The sequence below is a fragment of the Pan paniscus genome, chromosome 6, assembly GCF_029289425.2.
Source record: "Pan paniscus chromosome 6, NHGRI_mPanPan1-v2.0_pri, whole genome shotgun sequence".
In the NCBI taxonomy this organism is placed as follows: Eukaryota; Metazoa; Chordata; class Mammalia; order Primates; family Hominidae; genus Pan; species Pan paniscus.
The window spans coordinates 195,171,784-195,191,464 of NC_073255.2; the positions used below are offsets into that span (position 1 = coordinate 195,171,784).

Here is a 19,681-nt window from a genome sequence, read left to right on the forward strand (position 1 = left end):
AATGCATTTTTTTCCCAGATATTTTCGATCCTTGGTTGACTGAATCCATGGACGCGAAACCCACAAAGGGCCAACTACCACATTTCGCCTAATACATCCAAACCACTATCATTTCAACATTAACTCAACATTTTTAAAAAGTACTGAGATATTTTATATTCTCATTTCCATATGAAGTCTTTGAAATCTGATATGTTTCTTACACTTACAACACATCTTGATTCAGACTGGCCACGTTCCAAATGCCCAGTGAGCACATGGCTGGAAAGATCAGGGTCAGAGCTCCCTCCCAGCTGAAAGAGCACAGTCCTACCTCCCACAGACCACACATCTTAGCAAGTGACTGGACTGCCCATCAAATAGATTTTCATTATTTGGCTTTATTTTGACAGAGTGCATAAACATGGATCTTAAATAACCCTTCTTTGACTACTTATTTAGTAACTAAAATATAATAAAAATAAGTGTTAACATTTAAAAAAATGAAAATACCTCCAGTATTTTCCCTGAAGCCTTTTTCCAAGCTCTGAAATAAATTTCTGCAATGTATACCATCAAAGACCTATATAAAAAGATCAAAATAGTTTTAATGCAAATTTAAAGAATTATTCTTTCAACATGTATCATTTCAGCTACTCTCCAACCATAATGAAGAAGAAACTCAGTTTAAACTAGTGCTTTGCAAATCATCTATAGAAATAGGTTATCTACCTGTAGCAAAAAGTAGAAAACGGAGAAGGTTTTGGGAAAGGAAACTGAAGCGACGAACTATTTCATCCTTCTCAGTCAAGGCTTACCCAAAACTTTACTATTTTCTGTGAAACTATGAGTGCATAAGTCCAGAACAAAATTCTAAAGTCAAAAATATTTAAATATAAATAAATTGTCGACTTCGAGTCATGTTGGACTTTTCACGCTACCAATTCCTGAGGTACAAGAAGCCCTAAAATACCAGTACCAACTTAAGAATCATAAGCTTAGAAATCTATTAGTTCAACTGAAATATTCTGAAGATGAGGAAATATGAAAAAGCAATCTAGTATACAACAGGAGCTTTGCAATCAGAGATCCAGAATCAGATCCCAACTTGGTACTTATACAGTTGCCTGACACTGGGAAATTTAGAAAGCAAAGCCTATCTCAAAAGAGAGTTGTGAGGATTAAATTTTAAAATGCAGACTAAGTACTCAGCGCTGGAGCAAATGAAGCACTCTGCCTTGTGCCTGGCAAACGACAAGCACACACTTGACATCTCCATCACGCAGGGAGTGGCAGAGTCATGACTGCAACGTTCCCTGCTGCTCCTGCAGATTCCACAGGCTCTTCCGAGAAGCCACCCTGGCCAGGCCACGTTCAACCAAAAAGCACACATTGCATTCAAAGTACCATGGACATGGCTTTATTACGAGCGAGGCTAAGGTTCAACTGGAAACTATTTTAACTATTTAAAGAACTACCACAAATTAAAACCTTAATTTCAGTGGTCAATACTGGAAAAGAATGATTTCCTATAAAAGGAAAAGGCTACCCAGTGATCCAATGGTACATGATAAGTAACGTATTTCTAAAGCTTCTAATCCATTACTATAACTTAAGAAGTCAGACCAAATGGAATCTTTCAAAACCAGATTAAGACAGCACAAAATCTTCAGTACTTTTAACACTTACTTTTGTAATCCCTGTAACTGGTTTTTAATGGTCCCGTGGATCATTTTGATGAAGTTGATATTCCAGTTGAAGAGACAACTAAGAAATCTTCTTCCCTAGAAATAAAAAAGGATAGAATGTTTACATTGCAACCAAATAAAAAGTGCCAAATAACAAACAATTATTTGAACGTCTAGTAAGCTAAACATTGCTATTGCTAAAAAGGAGGCACATGTAATTATCACTAAGAGCACACGCACGAGTTGAGCTGTCTGCGGGGCCTGCACAGCCAGGAGCCACACAAGCCGCCTCCCCCAGGGCCAAGCAGCCACTACACTGAGCGCCTCTGTCCTCAAGGGCCACAGGTGCAGAGATGGAGACCACAGACAGTAACCATGGGTCCATAAACATCTCATTCTGGCTCTGTCATGGATGGTTCCATAGTCTCAAATGAAAGAAAGCTTTAAATCTAGCATAGGTGGGTGGGAATGGAGTTGAATATCCCAGTTCATTTCACCTTCTCATTTATAGATGAGAAAACTGAGGACTCATATAGTTAAAAGGCTAAGTGTTTGTCAAGCTAGAATTTCCAAATACACAGTCTTCAAGTCATAAATACATCATGTGATGATAATTTATATGCATGCTACTAGATCATATATCTGAACCTAAAAAGAATGAATACAATATTCATACTCTATAGAGTGCATAAAATACATCTATCTAGAATTCTCTCAGTGAATAGCACCTTTATCTCTTATCAGCACACCACTGCACAGAACTGGAATCCTACAGAAATGCAATACATTTTGATTCAAATGCAGGGTAACCATGCTCACAACAGGCAAGTTAAAAAAAAAAAAAAAACAGTAATATTCACTGGAAGTAATCTGTTAGTACAGTACAAGATGTTTATGGTTTACCCAGAATGACTGGAAACTGACCTGACCAAATTAATGATTGACTAGGAAACCACATTTAGATATCTTAAATTCAAAGGAGACATCAATTTTTTAAAAAGGGTAGGGGTTGTAACACATACATACATTTATGCCTGTTATATATCTGCACACATATATAAGTTAACAAGTACAATTCATCAACTCCTTATGTATAAGTCAACATAAAATAGTTTATTGTTTGAATCCATCATTAATTTCTTCACTCTCCCATTTCAGGACAATCCTGGAGACATGTGTGGGGCACAGGCTGTGTCCAACATCTTTGTAATAACGATGGTGCTGACACAGCAAGGATGGCAAAGGGCAGCCCTCCCCAAGGGTTCTTTTCCACCAGCGCCTAGGCTGCGGTTTGATACATATTACCTCATCTGTTCCTCACAACAATCCTATGAAACAGTAACTGTTGCTCCTATTTTACAGAAGAAAACTCTGAGGCTGAAAGGCCTGACCAAGGGCACCACCTATAAAGTGAACAAAGATCCTGGGAGCCAAAGGTCTCAGTCCTAATCACATGGCCCTTGTCTAGCGGACTGCAGATGGCTCGCCGGGGTCCAGTTCTGTCTCTGCCGCTGAGCAGCTGTGACACCTGGAGGAAACTTATTCTGTACCTCAGAGCTGGTCCTCCTCCTCCTCTGAAGCCCTTCTCCACCTCCTTCAGGGAGGAGGGATGACTTCCTCCTTCTGCCTCAGAGATGTGCCTGCTGAGCCATGAGCATCCAAAAGCAAAGGCTTGTTCTAGTCTCCACTGACCCTGCCTGAGCATGTAGTCGACGCTCAGTAAACAACTGCAGAAGGCCCCTAACACAGAAGAACTATGCGAGCCTCTCTGTAATTCTTAATTCTCTAGTAGCCATGTTAACAAAAGTAAAGAAGATTAATTTTAATAATATATTTTATGTAAAGCAATATTTAATATAACAGACAATAAAAATATTGTCTATTATATTAAGTATATAACAAAAATTAATGAGCTATTTTATGTTCATTTCTTTCCCACTAAATCTTCAAATCCATGTGTGTTTTATACTTATGGCTAATCTCAGTTCAGATGGGTCCCATTTCAGGTGCTCAGTAGCCTCATATGGGAGTTGACCCCAAGACGGGCAGTGCAGCAACAGGCCAGAAGCCTCTCTGGATTTACAGGATGGGTAGAAAAAAGAAATGGAGGATATTATGGGATGACAGTTTTGAGTACATGGCAATTAAAATGGAATTAGGGCAGAAGGCCAGATCTCATTCATAGAGAAGTGCTTTCTCAACCTTATTTTTAATCATTCTTTATTTAAAATGTAATTACGGTTCCCCTAGGATTCACACAGCCACCTGTTACCATCCAATTTAATGATGAAATAAGCAAGGACTTGTAAAACGTCTTCTCTAGTACTGCCATGCAGTAAAAATCATGTGCAGTAAATAGCTCCTGGCAGCTAAGCTGACCTTCATGGCAACACCGAGCATGGTGCAGACGGGAACCATGTGAACACAGGAGAAACATCTATTAAGAAGCAGCTCACAAACAGATCAAAAAACAAATACCTATTTACCTCTTCTTTCTTGATATAATTAATATTTATGAAGCACTCAAGTAACATATCTTTAATTTCCCCACTTTCCTCCAAATCATAATCAAAGCAATACAAAGCTTGATGGATACGCCAAAGCCGACATACGTCTGCACCCTAGGAATGACACAAAAAATGTGATACCTTTTTCAATGAACAGTAAAGTCATATTTCAAATCAAGTATATTTTATATCATAAATAATGGCAATTCTAGTTGATTCATCAAAGATTAAAAAATGACAAATAAAAACAGATTTTAAAATTTGCAAATGCCCCCTATAGCTCTACAGAACATTTTTTTAAAACATAAGGAAAATAATTAAAAATCCAGCAAGTTCAAGAACTTCCTCGATGATGAAGATTTTATACATCTGAACTGTCTAGTGCAGTAGACATTAGCCACATTTCACTGTAGAGCTACTAAAATGTGACTAATGCAACTGAGGAACTGAATTTTCCATTATTTTTAACTTTAAATTTAAACAGCTTTCTGTGGCAAGTGGCTACTACATTGAACAGCGCAGGTTTAGAATGTTAGGAAGACGTTTAAAAATAAAGTCCTAGCTAGGTGGTGCACTCCTGAAGTCTCAGCTACTTGAGAGGCTGAGGCAGGAGGATTGCTCGAGCCCAGGAGTTTGAGGCTGCAGTGAGCTATGATCATGCCACTGCACTCCATCTGGGCAATAGAGAGAGAGACCCTGTCTTTAAAAAAATAAAAAGTGAGCATACTGTCTTAGTCTCCAGACTCCTCCTTAGTAACATGACAAAGGCTGTCTTTCCTGTGTCTTCCTTGGCAGGCAGGCCTTTCTCCCACCAGGTAACACACAAATCCTGAATAGAACTCTGTAGCTTTCGTTCAGACTCAGGTAATGCATATAAAATACCTAAAATACAGCACAGTAATTTTCCAATTAGTAAGGCAAATTCTTATTACTTCAGAGTCAACAGTTTAGAGTATCATGACTTTATATATTATTTAAAGCTTTGCTAAGCAAATAATATTAGTTTATGTTTAACTTGCCAAAGATTTATATACATTAATTATAAAATGCAAATAATGTTAATTAAAAAACTGTTTGACAATTGTTATAAAAAGACCCTCAACAGACATAATAGAAAAGAGATTTTTGGAACTGGAAGTCTCAGAGAAATCGTATCACCAATTTTAGAAAGGCAGATGCTGAGGCTAACCAAACCTCAGTGTAACAACACCAATGGTATCTCTGTTAACACCAGAGCCAAGACAGGTCTACTGACCAATCAATAATCCACTACTATCCCTCAATGTGCCAGCCTCAAATTTTGGCTCAGAGGTGAAAAACAGTCAAAGCAATTACCATAACGAATACAAAAACTGCAGTGCTTTTATTAACAGAAAAGCTCAATAATTAGATTAATGATACTAATGCTCATAATTATAATCTGTAGGTATCTGAATATCATTACACTAATATAACATTCCTGAATTAACTGGGAAGTTGATAGCAACTACAGTGTTAGCACTAATCATTTCACTAGTTATTTGCAGACCGTACAAATAAACTGATAGTAAAATTCACAAAGCATTTGGAAGCTATTTTCATTATGATTAGGGGTGACTTTTTAATAAGACACTGTATTTCAACTCAAGAATTCAGAATAAAACAATGTACTATAAAACATACATAAATCCAAGTGATGCTAAGAATAAGAAGCTTGATGAGATACTTTGTCACATCAAACTAATTACACTCGCACAGTGAAGGATGAGGGTATGTGAAAAGTTTTCTTAAAAATCATTAAGATATTTTTACATCTTTTGTAACTAAAATTTTATATATTTCATAATCAAATATTTTCATTAACTTAGACTAAATTAATAACTAGTTTTACAGTTTTGTTAAAACTTGAAAAGTACCATCATTTAAATTTCAATACAGTAAAACTCCCCTAGGAGTCAATAATCACTCCTCAGATCACGTTCACAACATACTTAAAGAAAAAATTCAGTGTCACAAATTCTTAGTTAAGTTGACACTATCTAGCAATGGTAATCACATAATCAGGTATTTTCTTCTCAACAAGTTCTTGATCATTGGTTCAGTAAGTCAGACTTCCCTGAAAAACCTGTAAATAGCAGTTAGTTGCTGAGTACTGCCCATCTCACCATCTATAACATCTGAATGGAGCTTAAATTAAACTAATTAGGCCAGACACAATGGCTCATGCCTGTAATCCCAGCACTTTGCCAGGGCAAGGTGGGAGGATCACCTGAGCACAGGAGTTTGAGACCAGCCTGGGCAACACAGTTAGATCCTGTCTCTACCAAAAAACAAAACAAAACAAAACAAAACAAAAAGCATGGGCCATGGTCCCAGCTACTAAGGAGGCTGAGGTGAGAGGATAGCTAGAGGCCAGGAGGTCAAGGCTACAGTGAGCTGGGTTCATGTCACTGCACTCCAGCATAGGCAACAGAGCGAGATTCTGTCTCTAAAAAAAATGATAAATATAAAATAAATAAACTAAGTATTCAGGACAACTCTTATGTAAGTATGCTCCTATTCTAGCTGAAGAAAAAGAACTTGACTGCAAAGCTATACCTTTATACCACTTCTGCTACTGAATTCAACAATGCTCATGAAAACAACTAGTTTCCTTTTACAAAGTATCATTTCAGGCCAGCCGCGGTGGCTCACGCCTGTAATCCCAGCACTCTGGGAGGCCGAGGCGGGTGGATCACCTGAGGTCAGGAGTTTGAGACTAGCCTGACCAACATGGAGAAACCCTGTCTCTAATAAAAATACAAAATTAGGCAGGCGTGGTGGTGAATGCCTGTAATCCCAGCTACTAGGGAGGCTGAGGCAAGAGAATTGCTTGAACCCGGGAGGCGGAGGTTGTGGTGAGCTGAGATCGCGCCATTGCACTCCTGCCTAGGCAACAAGAGCGAAACTCCGTCTCAAAAAAAATAAATAAATAAATGAATAAATAAATAAAAACAGAAAAAAAACAAGTATTTCAACACCCACTTCTAAATATGCCATTTATAACAAAATCAACTCACCATTTAATATAATAACACATTCCAGTAGGGCTTCGTAGTTCTCACTTTCATTTATTACAGACACAGAAGCAAGAATCACAGATGTAATTGCATAAATTATTTCTATGCTTTTTCTCTATAAATGAAAAATCAAAGCATGAGTGAATTAAAATCATCAACTTAAAATCAGTTTTTAGCAGAAATTTCAGTTACAAATTTTCTAAAAATCAAGCCACAATTCTAGCTTATTCTAAAAAGAATTAAAGTTGAATAAAAGTAAATCATCCTAAAAGAACAGCAATATTTAGTATTAGATTAATAACAGTAGGGTTGAAAAGTGAATAAAACTACAACAGACTAAACTTCTAAAATTCTTGACTTCTAACTTCAAAATCTGTCTTAATGTAAAATTCAATGTTACACAGTGAAGTTATTTTTTGACAAAAAAAAGAGAAAAACGTTTCTTATTTTTGAAAAACAAATACTACCATTTTTGAGCCATGTTCTGTTTCCATATTGTCTTCACCCTGGGCTTCCACTACCTGCCACCCATCCACTGGGCTTTCTAACAACACATCTGTCAATAAATTCTTCAGCCTTTGCCATAATTCTTCTTTCTGTTTCCTTGATAATTCATCTAGTAATTCATTTAGGCTGAAAGGATCAGAGGCCTCTTTCTGTAACATAAATAGCAAGTGTCACATTTCAAATACAAAAAATTAATCATATCCTTTTCATAATGTCATCAAAAGAAAAGTTAAGTGTTAACTTCATTACAAGTTCAAGAGTTTGGTTGTAGTATTCAAAATCCATTCCTAAAAGGGAAGAAGCACAGGGATTCTCCACCTATTCTTTCCTAGCATCCTAATCTTCAGAGTTTTTAAAATTTCACCCACTTAGCAAAACCCTCCCTAAAAGGGACCCAAATGTCCACCATCTCCATACCTAGAATTAGGTTACAAAAGTAGGCTAAAGTTCAATAACAATGGCAATAATAATACTGTGGCCACAGATTCCAGCCCCACGTGGGCCCTCAACACCACCTTCTACTCATTCCTCAATATCATTCTCTCCCACCAGCCAACAAGATGATTTCAGATCTCCTCCAACAACCCTCTAAACCCATTTCCTCTTATCTGAGATGACCTCACCTACTCTTTGATGAAGCAAATAGCGGCCCTCATCAAAAGGGCATAGAATCCAATTAAAGGGACTCCCTATAGCCAAATTTGGGACAATGTGAGCACCAAAACAGTGACAGTGATTAATTATAACCAGTTGAATGAAATAAGCATAAACGAGGCCAAGCCAACCACTCTGGGAGAGAGGGCTGCAGTGAGCTGTGATTGTACCATTACACTTCAGCCTGGGCAACATAGCAAGAGCCTGTCTCTAAAAAGAAAAAATCAATGACAGCATACTGATAATAAATATAAAATCATTAATTAATAGCACCTGCATGCTCTAGAATGTCAGTGAATAAACATAGATGCAATACAGGGTTAGAAAATCGCTGTTTTATAGCCATCACAATAATTATGGACTCTGGCAGGAATTATCAGAAGATGCTGAAACAAGTGGGTGGAAGCCTGGTGAGCAGCAGGACATTACAGTGTCACCACTTTCCCACAGAGGCAGGCTCCCAGAAGAGACCTGGAGGACACCTACCCACACAAGGACGGACAGACCACGCCATGCGCTTCCTGTCTTGACCGTGCCGAGGACCTAACACTGCTAAGCAGTTCCTGCCAAAATGCACACTAAAATTTAATCAGATCCTCAACAGATGCAAATTGAAGGCTATACCACAAAAGAGCCACTTGCACTCTTCAAAACTGTCGGGGTCATAAAAAACACAGTAAGATGGAGAAACTAGAGTAAAGATACCTCATAAGCCCTCCATCCCCCCAGCCTCTCTTCCTGCTCTCCTAGCTCCTCTCCTGCCCTGGCGTTTGTTTTCTCCTCTTCTTAGTGCTCCTTCGTTTTTCATCTAGCTTTTTCCACCTCCGCTTGTTCACTTCCATCTCCTCTCTTTCCTCATTTCCTTGACCCTCCTCCCCTTCAATTCTCCTCTCCATTTTCCTTAGGCCTTTGCCTGTCAATCACATGCAAACACAGACCAGCTCTCAAATGTTTGACCTTAGACGGTATCTTGATCTACCTATAGACCCGACATTCAATCATGAACAATTGAATAATTCTTTACGCCTCAATTATGCAGAAAAAAATAAGTTAATGGCCCGTTTAAGTCCATTAATGGTAATTTTCCAGTATATTAATGGACAGTTTTGGTGCTGGGGTCACTCGTCTGGGTAATGGACCACAGCTACTGTGTTCAAAGATCAAGAGGTTCTATTCAGGGCAAACTCTGGTGACTGAAGGTGACCAGAGAAATGACTGGGCTGATTCATGACGCTTACATCAGGAAATACTAGTTGACTGATGGTTAGGGCACAGAAACGAATCAGGTCCCACCCTGCCCTGAGTAAGTTCACAGTCTAGGGGCAAGAATAACAACCTACAGATTGTTAAAATCTATTAGAGGTGTATGCTGAAGGATATAGCCTGAAGGAAAAGAAATAGCTGCCCATCCACCTATGTGACAAACTAGGATGGGCTGCTAACTCCTTCCTGAAAAATCAACCCTGAAGAAATGAGAGTGAGAGAGGTTCCAGTAACAAACTATAGCAACAAAATGAGACACACACCCAGCTTCACTGAAGGCTGTTTGGAGCTGGGGATGTGAGAAATGAGTGGCTGTTGCCTAGGGCACTGAAGAGCTGGCTGGAAGGGCAAGGAAAGGATGGGGGACAAAAGCTGTTCAAATATCAAAATGTTCTACCTCTCCCCAGCATGGCCTTGGGGTGGTCATTGCCTGGCATTGCCACGACATTAGCAGTGACGGCCCAGGCCTCTAGGGCCGTAGGACACTGGGCAAAGGCAGGGCAACACAAAAGCCCAGCAGTTAGAAAGAACACGTGCAGACTAGCGAGCTGCCTGTGGGCATCCCTCCACAACCACCTCCAGCCCCCGGATGCAGAAGCTGTGCAGCCCTGTGCTGTACAGAGCGCACCAGGATGAGGGGCCGGTGGGGTGGACATCCTGCAGGGCCTCTCCTCCCTGTGTGAGTGCCCTGGCCACCTGTGCCCCAGCAAGGTGCCTTTTTGTAGTCTATATGCCCAGAGGGAGGTATTCTCTTGTGACTGGCACAATGTGTATGAAGCAGGGGAAGTCTTGTTGCGTAGCAAAAAACTTGGTAGCATAAAGCAACAATTTTACTGTATCTCATGAATCAGATGCTCACTCTTGGGGACACATGCCTATGCTTAAGGTGGCAGCTGGGTGTTGGATGTCTGGCACTTTGGTGCCCACTAATGAGGTCTCCCTCTGCAGTCTCATCCTCCAGCCTTTGTGTGTGGTCTCTCCCTCCAGCAGAGGGTGATCCTGCACTTCTTACATGACAACCACGGCTCCGAGAGGAAGTAGAAGCTGCCAAACTTTCTGAAGGCCACTTCCTCAATATTCCATCCATCAAAGCAGGCACAAGCCCAATCCAGATTCAAGAGGAGAGGACATAGGCTGCAGAGGGTTATTTAACAGGATTATCCACAATGTTAAATTTCCTGATTTTGAGGATTTTAATGTGATTATATAACAGAATATCTTTTAGAAAAATATGAACTGAAAAGTTTAGAGATAAAGAGGCACAATGCCTACAACTGACTCAAGTGATTCAAAAAAATGTAAATACAAAGGATGATAAAGAAAATGTGGCAAGTGGTAACAACTGGTAAACCTGGACGTAGGGTATTCAGGATTCCTTTGAATTCCTCTTGCAACTTTTCTTTTAACTTAGCAGTTATTTCAACAGGAAAGAAATTACTTCTCCACCCTAACCCTGCCACCCTCCTCCTCCTAAGTCCACACCCTTAGCTTCCCAAATGTGCCCTGCCTCAGGGGCTCGGCCTTTCCCATTCCTTTTGTCTAGAATCTTCTTTTCCCAAATCTCTGCATGGCCCATTTGGATCTCTGATCAAATATAGTCATGCAATGCATAGTGATATTTCAGTCAATGACAAACCACATATATGAGAGTGGTCCCGTAAGATTATAATGGAGCTGAAAAATTCCTATCACCTAGTGATGTCATGGCTGTCAAAACATCATAGTGTAACAGATTAATCACATTTGTGGTAATGTTGGTGTAAACAAACCTACTTTTTATCATTGTTTTAGAGTATATTCCTTCTACATTTTTTTAAGTTAATTGTAAACTAGCCTTAGGCAGGTGCTTCAAGAGAAATTCCAGAAGGCAATGTTATCATAGGAGATGAGATGACAGCTGCATGTCTGTTATTGCCCCTGAAGACCTTCCACTGGGACAAGATGTTAAGGTGGAAGACAGTGATACTGATGATCCTGACTTGGTACAGGCCCAGGCTCATGGTGTATTTGTGTCTTAGTTTTTAACAAAAAAGTTTAAAAAGTAAAAATAGATGGCTGGGCATGGTGGCTCACACCTGTAATCCCAGCACTTTGGGAGGCCAAGGCAGGTGGATCACCTGAGATCAGGAGTTTGAGACCAGCCTGGCCAACATGGCGAAACCCTGTCTCTACTAAAAATACAGAAATTAGCCGGTGTGGTGGCGTGTGCCTGTAATCTCAACTACTCAGGAGGCTGAGGCAGGAGAATCACTTGAACCCGGGAGGCGGAGGTTGCAGTGAGCCGAGACGACGCCACTGCACTCCAGCCTGGGCAACAGAGCAAGGCTCCAACTGAAAAGAAAAAAAAAAAAAAGTAAAAATAGAAAAAAGCTATCAAATAGGGGTATAAAGAGAGTATTTTTAGCAAAGACATGGAATAAACCTAAATGCCCATCAATGATAGACTGGATAAAGAAAATGTGGTACATATACACCGTGGAATACTATACAGCCATAAAAAAGAATGAGATCAAGTCCTTTGCGGGGACATAGATGGAGCTGGAGGCCATTATCCATAGCAAACTAACACAGGAACAGAAAACCAAATACAGCATGTTCTCACTTATAAGTAGGAGCTAAATTATGAGAACACATGGACACAGGGGGAACAACACACACTGGCCTATTGGAGGGTAGAGGGTGGGAGGAGGGAGAGGATCAGGAAAAATAACTAATATAACTAAATAACTAAAAATAACTAATTACTAGGCTTAATACCTCAGTGATGAAATAATCTGTACAATAAACCCCCATGAGACAAGTTGACCTATGTAACAAACCTGCACATGTACCCTTGAATATAAAAGTTAAAATAAAATAAAATGAAGAAAGATTTTTTGTAAAGCAAAATAAGTTTGTGTTTTAAGCTAAGTGTTATAAAGGATTTTAAAAGTTTAAAATTTTTTTAAAGTTTATCAAGTAAAACAGTTACAGTAAGCTAACGTTAATTTATTATTGAAGAAAAATGTTTTTATAAATTTACTGTAGCCCAAGTGTAATGTGTTTATAGTTTACAGTAGTGTACAATGACGTATTAGGCCTTCACATTTACTCACTACTCAGTTATTCACCCAGAACAACTTCCAGTTGTGCAAGCTCCAGCTACACTAAGTGCCCTATTCAGATGTAGCATTTTTTATGTTTTACACTGTATTTTTACTGTACCTTTTCAATGTTTAGATACACACCATTGTGTTACAACACTGTGCCTACAGTATTCAGTACAGTAACATGCCACACAGGTTTGTAGCCTAGGACGGTAGACTGTACCATCTAGCCCAGGTGTGTACTGAGCTGCTCCATCTGGGTGTATGTAGGCACACTTTAGGATGTTCACACAACAATGAAATGACCTAATGATGCATTTCTCAGAACCTGTCCTCATCAAGAGTCATGTGACTGTACCAACTCTGTTCAAATATCATCTCTGAGGTTTTCTTTAGCCACTCCATCGTTCCCAACTTCCACTTCCACTTGCTTTATCAGTAGTAGTAGTATTTTTTTTTTTTTTTTGAGACAGGGTCTCACTTTGTCACCCAGGCTGGAGTGCAGTTGCACAATCATAGCTCGCTGTAGCCTCAAACTCCTGGGCTCAAGTAATTCTACTGCCTCAGCCTCCCAAGTAGTTGGGACCGCAGGCACAAGCCACTACACTAGGCCAATTTTTTAACATTACTGTAGAGACGGGGTCTTACTATGTTGCCCAGGCCGGTGTTATCCTGGCCTCAAACGATCCTCCTGCCTCAGCCTCCCAAAGCTCTGGAATTACAGAGGTGAGTCACTGTGCCCAGCCTCCACCTGCTTTATTATTTCTATATGTGTCTTGTTTTTCTTCCTCTACCACTAGAACATAAACCCCCATTTGTGCAGAAACTTTGCTTTGTGTGTACTATAACCCCAACTCTCAGTGCAGTGTCTGGCACACAGAAGGCACTTAGGACATGTTTGTTAAATGATGGAATTCTCCTCAGTGCTGTGTCCTCCTCCCCATCATTGATTCTCCAAGAAGGACAAGGGCATACAGTATAATCAGCTCCACTCTGGAACACTTGCTTGAAAATAAAAATTTGTTCCAACATTGTCAATACATCAAGGAACAATTTGACCAAAGGCAAATTCCCATTTGCTTATGTGGGATTTCATAGGCAAGAAATACCAGGTGAATGCAGAAAACTGCACCCACTGACTGGAGCCACGAGGATCCCATGAAACACATCTCAGACACCTACCAGCTCAGTCCATTCATACCTGGGCCACACATTGTGCCCCTCACCTGCTATGACCCAAAGGCCCCAACCCCACTTCACTGCACCCTCCCCAGGCCCACTGTGCTCTCTAATGCTCCATATTCCCCTCCGCCTTGCTTGCCTTTTTCTCCTCTGTTCTACCTCATTTTCTTCCTCTTACACACAGAGGGGCAGGTGTACCTTGGGAGCACAGGCACCCACTTCCAACTATAGAGTGTAAATATTTTTCAAGGTAAAGTGCCATGCTTACTATAGTATTTATGCATTTCTTAGTGATTTAACATATAAAATTATGCTACTGTTTTATTAGGTTCCTGTTTTAACATGTCACTGGCAAAATTTTTTAGTGTTGTCCCTCTAACTCCATTTTCCCCATAATCTCTCTGGGTTTTTTATTTATTTATTTATTTATCTTAACCAATTCTGCAGAGTGCAGTGACTGTTGGTAATGCATGTGTGGGATTACAGCAGAACTAACTGTACTTGGAAAGATCTACCTGATAGGCCTCAAACTGATTTAAGTTCTTATCAAATTGAACTATGGGAAACCATCATTATATAAAATGGCATTTATGTCATTCAACTTGAAACCACGTGATGCACAATCCTACACATTTTCATTTTTACATGTAAGAGCCACACGGTGACTAGGTACTAAGCTGAACTGTTAAGTGTTAATAAAGCTTATTGATAAACTAGAGTTAATCCTCATTAGTATAAGGACTAATTCAGTATTCTCCTGAGATGTCTGCTGGCTGCCCAGCAACACTGCAAAGGCTGGCTGGCACACAACGGGTGGCTGGAAACAACGCACCCCAGAAGGGCACCTGTCATTGTGGCCACCAGTGTGATTTTGAGTTGCTATTTTTACCTCTGATTTTCAATTTAGTTTGCTGTGATTTTGTTAACATTATGGTATGCACTTTGCAACAACAATCTTTTAGACTTTAAAATATGTATGTACTGCATTTCCAATACAATCCATATACACTGCTACTGCTAAAGCAGACATTTATATATTATCTAACTAATTTGCTCTTATAAACACTTCTATGGTGATGAGATGCCTATGAGTTTGTGATTATTTTTAAGTTTACAGGATATCATTTTATAATACCAAAACATGTTATAAGCTCATTTCTCTTATAAAGAAAAATGATTTCTTAAATGTTGCCAGTAACAAATTCATTATTAGATTCCTCTCTAATTCTTTGTTGTCATTAATTTGATTTTCACCACATAATAAGAACAAGTGAGACAAGCGTGCCAAGGGTCTCCTGCCCCAAAGATACTTTCGTATTTCAGAGTCAGTGCCTCCAATGCTGGCTTCCTCAGAGATGTGTCCTAGGCCCTTTTATCTGAAACTCTACAGAGATAACTGCAGGCATTCCCACGACTTAGGCTTCCATGCCCAACCTGTCTCTAGCCCAGCCCTTTCCCCTGGTATCCAGACGTGCATGTCTGACTACTGGCCATCCGCTGGTGCACATCCCACCACCAGTCATCTGGTACCTCCAAAATGGAGCCACATTCTCCCTTGAATCTGCCCTCTTCCACGTTCATGAGCTTGCTGAATGGTACTACACAGTCAGACGCCTGGGCCCTTCCCCACCATATCCATATCCAATCAATCAGTCCAATAGTGCCATCACTTCACTACCAAGCAGCTTCCCATTTCCAGTTCCTAATTCAACCATCATTATGAAGAGCACAACCTAAGAGGTTAGCCTTAAATATGTCCCTTTGACATATTTCTCACTTGCAGTCAGAGGACTATTTCCAAAAGGCAAACCATATTTTTCTCCTTACCTCTATTTTGTCCACTAGTTCTCTCTCCTCTTTTGTTCTCTTCCTCCCTTGCCTACAGCTCGCTCCCTGCTTCAAGCACCCACCATTCTCAAGATAAAGTCTGAATTCCTTAAAATGGTAAAGACTCGTGTAGCCTAGCCCCCAGCCTCATCTTCTGCCTTCCTGCTGAACTTCAAGTTCAAACACAACAAACCTTCTCTAGTCTTCAGAGTGACCTTCTTTGTTAGATGGGTCCTTTCCCCCAACATCCCTCTTTGACTGGTTAACTTCGGTTTATCTTTTACATCTTAGCGTAGCCCACCAGCAGGTAGATTTGAGTATAAAGGGTTTTGTTTTCTTCTTTCAAATAAACATTGGTCGCTAAGGATTCACTGAGATAACTATGTTTCTTTTGGGGACATAATGACTTTAGAACATATTTCATATTCACAGTCAAAAATCACAACAAAACTAAAACATGAAACTTACATCAAGTTGAACAAATTGCAAAAACTCTCCAACCAGCTCCTTAGACACGGCTTGTACAAATGTCTCACGTTTTTCCATGACAGATGGCACTGTTCAAATGGCATTTATTTTGTAACCCTAATGGAAAACACAATCATACTGAAACACTTGCAAATATATCTTTTCCTGTAAGATTTCATTTGATATTAACATCCAAGAACTGCAAGAAAATTCCTGAACCACGTATGGCAGACAGTTTCTAAAAACATTCTGACATGAAACACGCTATAATATCTGAAAAACAATTTACTTATTTCCTTTACTGGGGATGTAAATAACATGATATTAATGATATCTTATCAACAATTGTTAATAAAATTACCAACTAAGGAGGGAGAAATCCAAATAGCCTTAGGAAGCTCACCACCATCTCTCCCTTTTTAGTACCTTAGCAAGATGCTGGCTCAGCAGAGCTGAGTTGATTCAACAAAAGAACAATCTGATCCCAGCTGCAGATTCTGAAGATGCTCCCCTTTCTAAAGGCCATTCCTCCATCAAAAAAATCTCACTGTTAGTGTCATCTTGTTATTCAAAGTGAGATGGAAAACAGTGGCCCCGGGGGTCACCTGGGATCTTGTTAGACTATGCATTAGGCATGCTCAACCACAGCATCCTCCTCCCACCCCTTCGGGATAATGAGAGCTCAGGGGACTTTGTATACCCTCCATCCTGCCTGTGTTTTTCCAGGAAATTCTATTTCGCATTCACAATACCTGGTGCTACTGGTGCCCTACTGAAAAAACATCAACCTAAAGATGAGGTAATAGCAAATGATGGAACACATTTGCAGTAGGAGCCCCCTCACTTTAAAAATAAATGAAAACCACCTGCACCATTATAAATAGAGCAATATGGAAAACTACTGCCAATAATTATGGGGACAGAGAGTCATCTTAAACATATAATATTAGATTTTAATGTCCAAATTGAACAAAGCAAAAATAACCTCAGTTTAATGACTCCCCAAATAAGTTAACAGTGAAGTCTGGTCATCTCATTCCTCAACTCAAATGGCTGAACTATGAACTACGGTCATGGACCACATAACATTTCAGTCAACAACAGACCACATGTATGACCGTGGTCCCATAAGATTATAATGCCATATTTTTACTGTGCCTTTTCTATGCTTAGATATGTTTAGCGATGCAAATACTTGCCATTGTATTACAGTTGCCTACAGTATTCAGTACAGTAACACTCTAGGAGCAGTAGGCTACACCATACAGCCTATGTGTGTAGGCTGCACCTCTAGGTGTAGGCAAGTCCACTGTGATGTTCATGCAATGATGAAATTGCCTAACAACAACGTGTCTCCCTCTTTAAATCAAGCATGACTGGCACATTTTTCACTGACAAAGAAAATGGGGAGGTAAGGGAGAGTGGCCAGTAACAAGCATAATGAATAGTGGTTAGGACAAATTCATGATTTTAGAAAAATAATCCAATAAGGTGCAGCAAACACATGGAATCATACGTCTTCGCCCGGCAAGTCTGTGAACACTCTCCACTTTTTCATAGTTCTGGTCACTTTTCTTGTTTGCTCTACTTCCAAGTGTACCTCTTTGGCATTTTAGTCCAACCTACAGTAATACACTTCCTCTAGACTACCAAACTTATTCCTATATTTCCCATTTTCCCTCTTATATTAGTGACTGTAATTTTTTAATGGTTAATTTTTCAATCTATCTCCCAAGGTGGCGATATTCCATGTTTCTTGTACCATATGTGCATGAGACCTCAGCCCTGCAGCCAGAATGCTACTTTCAAGGTAAGGAGTCATCTCACCATCCAGTTATCAGTCCGAAGAGCAGGTTACTCTTCGCACAGGAGGTCTGGTACTAAATCAAGATGAGCATTAAAACGAAGAAATCCCTGTTACCTTCTCACCACCTGTGACTTCCCACTCCGTCCCCAAACTCCTTCCTCAGGGACACAACAAGAGGCACCAAACCAGCAACAAGAGTTCAGGAGACTGATGTCTCTGAGGACAATGCCCACGTCCACAGCTGGGGAGATACTCTCTGAGGGCAGTGCCTACACCCAGGGCTCAGGGGGACTCTCTCTAAGGGCAGTACCGACACCCAGGACTGAGGGGACTCTCTCTGAGGGCAGTTCCCATGCCCAGGACAGAGGGGGTCGCTCTCTGAGGGCAGTGCCCATGCCCAGGACTGAGGGGTCGCTCTCTGAGGGCAGTGCCCATGCCCAGGACAGAGGGGGTCGCTCTCTGAGGGCAGTGCCCATGCTCAGGACTGAGGGAGTCGCTGAGGGCAGTGCCCATGCCCAGGACTGAGGGGACGCTCTCTGAGGGCAGTGCCCATGCTCAGGACTGAGGGAGTCGCTCTCTGAGGGCAGTGCCCATGCCCAGGACTGAGGGGACGCTCTCTGAGGGCAGTGCCCATGCCCAGGACTGAGGGGACACTCTCTGAGGACGGTGCCCATGCTCAGGGCTGGGGGGTCGCTCTCTGAGGGCAGTGCCCATGCCCAGGACTGAGGGAGTCGCTCTCTGAGGGCAGTGCCCATGCCCAGGACAGAGGGGGTCGCTCTCTGAGGGCAGTGCCCATGCTCAGGACTGAGGGAGTCGCTCTCTGAGGGCAGTGCCCATGCTCAGGGCTGGGGGGTCGCTCTCTGAGGGCAGTGCCCATGCCCAGGACTGAGGGGACGCTCTCTGAGGGCAGTGCCCATGCTCAGGACTGAGGGAGTCGCTCTCTGAGGGCAGTGCCCATGCCCAGGACTGAGGGGACACTCTCTGAGGACGGTGCCCATGCTCAGGGCTGGGGGGTCGCTCTCTGAGGGCAGTGCCCGCGCCCGGGGCTGGGATTTTCCTCCGACACGGACAAGAAGGACGGGCGTCGCTGAGCTGGGTAGGGGGGATGGCCCGGGGTCGCCAGTTCCGTCCAGTTCCGTCAGAGGCAGCACTGCCCGCACGCAGGTCGGCCGCCTCCTTAGGGGAGTGGAGGCTGGGACCCCGACCAGCCGAGGAGGGGCTTCCCGCCCGATCCCTGCTACTTCCCAGCCCCTGCTCCGAACCCAATCCCGGCTCGGCACCGCAGCTCTTACCTGGGCTCGGGGACCCGCCGTTTCCCGCGCTCGGACCAGATTCAAACGCACCCGCCGGCGCCCCAGACGGGCCCCGCCCTCCCGGTCGTCATCAGGCGCCGCTCTCGCGAGAGCTGGGGCGCCGCGAGCCTCGGGCCTCGCCCACACGCCCGCCCCGCCCCGCCTCCAGATCGTGCCCCGCCCACATGCCCGCCAGTCTTCTTCCTGTCTATGCCCCGCCTCTTAGGGCGCGGCCTCGAGCAGCTAAGCCCAGTGCCCCACCGGGCACTACGGAGCGCGCACGCGGGGCGCCACAGCTGCGGAACCCATGCACGGTCCGCGCGCCGACGTCCACTGCGCGCTCGTGCGCGTCCTGGGGCCTCCGCGGAGGGAGTGCGCGGTCC

General features: G+C 42.0%; 1 protein-coding gene across 5 annotated transcripts in view; it reads right to left on the reverse strand.

Moving 5' to 3' along the window:
* Positions 1-19,443, reverse strand: part of NCAPG2 (non-SMC condensin II complex subunit G2) — a 72,329-nt gene extending 52,886 nt beyond the window's left edge. For 4 of the 5 annotated variants that reach the window (XR_010112671.1, XM_008969402.5, XM_034965371.3 and 1 more), the window contains exons 1-8: positions 19,299-19,424; positions 16,200-16,316; positions 7,680-7,868; positions 7,213-7,327; positions 4,902-5,056; positions 4,154-4,288; positions 1,669-1,763; positions 493-562 (exon numbers count right to left, since the gene is read on the reverse strand). Coding sequence is in view for 4 of the 5 variants with exons in the window: in XM_008969402.5 (XP_008967650.1) it covers positions 493-562; positions 1,669-1,763; positions 4,154-4,288; positions 4,902-5,056; positions 7,213-7,327; positions 7,680-7,868; positions 16,200-16,277 (837 nt within the window). In the remaining variant the exon portion in view is untranslated. Of the gene's footprint in view, positions 1-492; positions 563-1,668; positions 1,764-4,153; positions 4,289-4,901; positions 5,057-7,212; positions 7,328-7,679; positions 7,869-16,199; positions 16,317-19,298 lie in introns of all 5 variants that reach the window. The other variant, XM_003816335.5, reaches the window with a different exon arrangement.
* Between the last annotated feature and the right edge of the window lie 238 nt (positions 19,444-19,681).